This window comes from Limulus polyphemus, unplaced genomic scaffold (assembly GCF_000517525.1).
Source record: "Limulus polyphemus unplaced genomic scaffold, Limulus_polyphemus-2.1.2 Scaffold744, whole genome shotgun sequence".
Taxonomy (NCBI): domain Eukaryota; kingdom Metazoa; phylum Arthropoda; class Merostomata; order Xiphosura; family Limulidae; genus Limulus; species Limulus polyphemus.
In genome coordinates, this window is record NW_013666354.1 from 307,791 (window position 1) to 312,837 (window position 5,047).

The window sequence follows — 5,047 nt, forward strand, 5'->3', positions numbered from 1 at the left end:
CGCCCTTTCAGCCTTGGGGGCGTTATAATGTGACGGTTAATCCCATATTCGTTGGTAAAGAGTAGCCCAAGAGTTGGCGGTGGGTGGTGATGACTAGCTGCCTTCGCTCTAGTCTTAAACTGCTAAATTAGGGACGGCTAGCGCAGATAGTCCTCGTGTAGCTTTGCGCGAAATTCAAAAACAAACAAAGAAACAATAACACACACATAAAATGATAAAGAAGTTTATATAGCATGTTCAAGAAATCTATAAGTTATCATTTCCGAAAACAAATATATTTTAAGTTCAGTTCCGTATGTAATTCATAGTGTATATTTTATTCAAACATCCAGAAGAGAGTTGTTTGCTTTTCATCCCACGTTAATTTTTTTTCACGAGTTTTTGATGACAATTGTAACACCCGTCTTCAGGTTTCAGGTCTATATTTCTCTTCTTTTTACAAAAATTCATACAGTTTGCGTCAAAGTTATGAACGTTTTTGTGTTTAAACAAGTGTCACCTATCAAGTATCAGCGGAATAAAAATATTTGGTTAATTGTCAGTTAGTCCATAAAAAGACCAAAAAATAAATGCCTGAAGAAAGTTGCTGGAATTTTAACTGTAAGTCTGTGAAACCAAATAAAACAACGCTTCTGATATTTTGATATAGTGTAATAATTATTTTCACAATTAGTGTTTTTGTCTTTCAGCAATTGCCACTTGTGAAACCATCACGTGTCGGCGTAATAAAAAGTGTTTGATTGACCCTAACTCGGGGCTTCCCAGGTGTGTTCAGTGTCCACCCACATGTTCCTGGCTACCTGCAATCCCACTGTGTGCTTCAAATAATGAGACTTACAGCAGCTGGTGTGAAATGATGGTCGATTCCTGCAAGATAGGAGTTGTCTTGGAAACCAGACAAAGTAGACCCTGTGATGAAGTTAATGGTAACAATTTTCTGTAATGTAAGCTAGTTTTGTTGAAGACCAAAAGTAACATGTTTTGACATGATAATGGTGATTAGGACCTATCTGCAGACTAGGGCTAATTTCTAAGAGTTCTAACATCGAATAGAGCACGGCCCCTGCGACTGATGATTCTGGTAGTAGTTATTATGCTTTGTATTTTTTGAACACACACAACTGATAAGGTAGTTACTACTAAGTTGGTTTCTTTTTTCCCTAAAACGTAACACCTTAATTTTTGTAGGGTGAACTTGGAGTACCAAGCCTGTAAGTGAAGTTCTAATTAGATCCCTTCAGAGTGGGCTGTAAAATCATCACTTTGACACTCGAGGCATGCCTCTCAAAACATTGTGCGTGAATGTCTCCTGGCCCCAACGGTTATTTTGACTGACTTTTGTGGAGCAGCATTTTCCCTCCTCCCTGCGAATTTTACTGCCATGATAGGAAGCGCCTTGGAAAGAGGAGCATGTAGGTGACTTTGAAATGACATTGAAAACGTGTTTTGTCTTCGATGTTTTCGGAAAGTAACAGAAAAGCAGATTAGACCCGATACAAAACCATAGTTAAAAAAGGACAAGTTAGAAGTTACAAAACACACACATATATATAGCTAGTTAGACAGATAGATTATGCAGTCTATCCCTTAATATGAATGAGTTTTTTATCATTAATTTTATTGCAAAAGCAATAAATAAAAGGACTCCTTACATTCTCAAGAATTCGCAATTTCGGAAAATGTAATTTAACCCCCAGAGTGTTACTGGAGTAAATATATTGATCCTGTCGCTTTCCAGTAGGGGGCGGTAACAGTTGCACCACCCTCACGTGTTTCCCTAGGTTGTCTGCGGTCGTAAATGGTCCTTGATGGTTTACCTTCTAATGAAAAAGGATTCCAGAGTATCATAACTATCTCTCGGTGTAATGCTTGTCGTTTAGCGGTCAGTATGGCTGACTTGTCTTTTTAGTAAGGGTCAAACAACAAGTAGCGTTTGAAAAACAAAGGCTGGTTAGACCTTGAACTAGCTTTCGTGTCGTGAGTAATTTATAAATGCAAGGGCCATTTGTTAAAACAAAGTAACTGTTTTTTTTTTCCAGTGGATTATTACATACACACTTTACTGAGAAATACTGTTATAGAGCTGACATTTGATGTTTAAAATTGTCTTATGGCAGTTTTACTTCTTTGTGGCAATAAGACAATTATTTATGTCTATCTTACTTCTTACTGAAAATAGCAAAAAAAACTTATAAAAGATGTTTACTTCAATAATTTATCTGAGGGAAACTTCTAAGTGTGTGTTTAATATTTTAAAACATGGGTAACTTGCGAAAATATTTTGAAAATTATAATATTCAACTTGGTTGAAATGGTCAAATTACATATGCTTGTTTCTAACTATTTAACTGACGGGTGTGGGCGGACAGTTTTAACAATTTAAAACTGAAGTTGTAAGCCGAATGCTAATTATGGCTTAACTGAAGCCTTAACAATTGGTGAGTTGGCACCTCAAATACAATATTTAAATATTATGAATTATTTAGTGGAGCGGTTAACCGGTCTATTCTGCCGGCCCAGGAAGAACCCACTCGTAGCGAAAGAATTACACTGTCAATACCTCTAGGATACGGGTTATTCGTAGGTAAATTATATTGGCACTGAGAAAACCAACAGCACAGTAATAAATATGGCCAAAGAAAATGGAGTTTTGAATAAGAAATAAATGACTTGCAGTGTATTAACAAAAAAACTTCGTAGTCGTATACATTGTTTTTACCGTCGTTGGACACGTTTCTGTCTTAAGCGACAACCCATCAAGAAATTATAAAACGTGTTGTTACAAAGTCTTTTTTTTTTCACTTCGATAGAAAATAGGTCATTCAATCAATCGAAGTTGATTTCAGAAAATCTTTAAATAAATTTAAAATTCACCTATAAACTGTCCAGTTCTAGGGATTCGCCACCTTACCAAATTTTCGAAAGAATTAAAATGCCAGTGGTCAGCTTAGCCTTCAATATATTAACTCACATATTTATTTCCTTGATTATCAACTCAATCAGCTGATAAATTAAGTAAATAATCTATAAATCAACAGGCAACATGTTCAAGTTAAGAGCAAAAATAAGATGTAAGTTTGAAACGAGGTAATTCCTTTAACTTGTAACGATTGAAACAGGCCTTAAAATAGTATGTATATAAGCGGAAAAATTGTACCTCTGTTGATCCCAGTCTGCCCATCTACTGGAAATCATTTTATTTGTCGTAAGAATCTCTGGTTTGTTATTTGTGTATTGTACTGTAATTACTTTTAATGAAACTGTATGTATAAAAATCAAATTATTTTAAAACCGTGATCAATATCAAATAGGTTTCGACAAGGTTGAATTGAAAATTACAATCTCCAATCAATGAAAATCCCATGAGTCCATACGAAACTGGGATGAGATTTTGGACCTACTTGTTTTTTGTAAATGAATTTAAAGTAAGTTTCTCCAACGCCCATTTATTTATAGGGTATTGATAGTTTTGATTTTTCACTTTTGGGCATGTGTATTGTTCAATTAATTCCTTCGGTGTTAGTGAACATATTTAAATAATATTAAATATGTTTTTCTTCTAGAGTCCACTTTGGCGAAGTCGAGTATGAATCCTTTGGAACATAATCGGTATTAGAAATCATGTGACAGATCAGCAGAAGGACTTTTGTTTAGATGACCTTTGGTAAAACCTGAACCCGGTCATATATTATTATTATTATGTTGTTGTTTAATTTACCTTCACATTCCGGCGACTAGCTTTCTGAAAGTGTCTCCTTTCTTTATCAAAATGCTTTTATTATTGTCGCCTTGCAGAAATAATGGACGTTCTTTGGGAGGTTAAAAGGCAGTCACTGATGTCATAATACAAACATAAAATAAACTCGCATACCTTGATTGATCTCGAGATAGTCTTATGAAGACACGCATTCATCTTCAGATGATATCGAAGAAACTTGTAGTAGTATTAATTGTTTATTATAGATATAATAACAAAAGTTTCGGCTGACACATATACTTAGTTATATGAGTAGACGACACCTTCATTTTTTTTTCCTCCATTGAAGCTTAATGTTATTGAACTTATAACATACATAATTGGACAATATATATATATATAAAGCTAATTTGAAATTATATAAAGTATATCTAATCTTCAATCATAAATTTTTAATACAGGTAATATGCTTAAAATGACCAACGATCTGAAAATAGTTGGTATACATTGTGAAGCGTAAAGTGCGCCATCTGTTAGTTAAATGGATCATTAAAGGGAAACAAAAGCTTACTTTGGTGTACAAACTAATATAGAAATAAGAATATTTAATATTCAAAATTGGATACTTTAGCTACTCTTTTAAACATAATTTTGGATATTTTCGTTATTCCTTTTAAAGATGATTTTATATTTTCGGTGTCATAACTTTCTATTGGTTAACAAACATTATTATTAACAGATGGCGTCAGTTATATGAAACCAAAGGTTATTTGTACCATAGAGAGTAAACATTTAATCTTCATTTTTTTCACTTTATGTTTGAGTTATTTTCATTATATCAAGCCCATTTTTAAAATATAATATGACTGGAGTGAATTTTTTTTTCTTTTATCCTGTGTTTACTTATGATTAACACACAGTCGAGATATACGGGTCATAGCCATGGAAACTTGTACTTTTTTTTTTGTTAATTTGCATGAATAGAATTCTTGTGAAGGCAAAAATTTGAACAACAATTTCTTTTATTTAAATGTTAACGTTTCTTTTATTGTTTGTCTAAAACGGGTATTGGAAGCCAATTTGTAAAATAATGACAATTGCTTCTGGCAAAGTAGCGTGGTGTTCTGTTATTACCTTTGTATAGTCATAGTTGCATCTAACATTATCTGACATATAACAAAGCCGCATCTCACTGACGACTATTGTATAATTACATGAAAAAAGTAGTTCCATAAAATCAGAATACTAAATATTTTGTCAACACGACTCGGAATAAAGCGTATTCTTTTTTTATTTTTATTTTATCCTTGTTATTCGAATTAAAACTTGCGTAAACATCCCGACTAGTTA

General features: G+C 33.4%; 1 protein-coding gene across 2 annotated transcripts in view; it reads left to right on the forward strand.

Annotated features, from left to right (window-relative positions):
* LOC106460291 (follistatin-like) overlaps window positions 1-4,707 on the forward strand; it is a 108,852-nt gene extending 104,145 nt beyond the window's left edge. For both annotated transcript variants that reach the window (XM_022386980.1, XM_022386981.1), the window contains 2 exons: window positions 690-926; window positions 3,564-4,707. In XM_022386980.1, the coding sequence (XP_022242688.1) occupies window positions 690-926; window positions 3,564-3,616 (290 nt within the window). In that variant the 3' untranslated portion in view covers window positions 3,617-4,707. The remainder of the gene's footprint in view (window positions 1-689; window positions 927-3,563) is intronic.
* The last annotated feature ends 340 nt before the right edge of the window (window positions 4,708-5,047 follow it).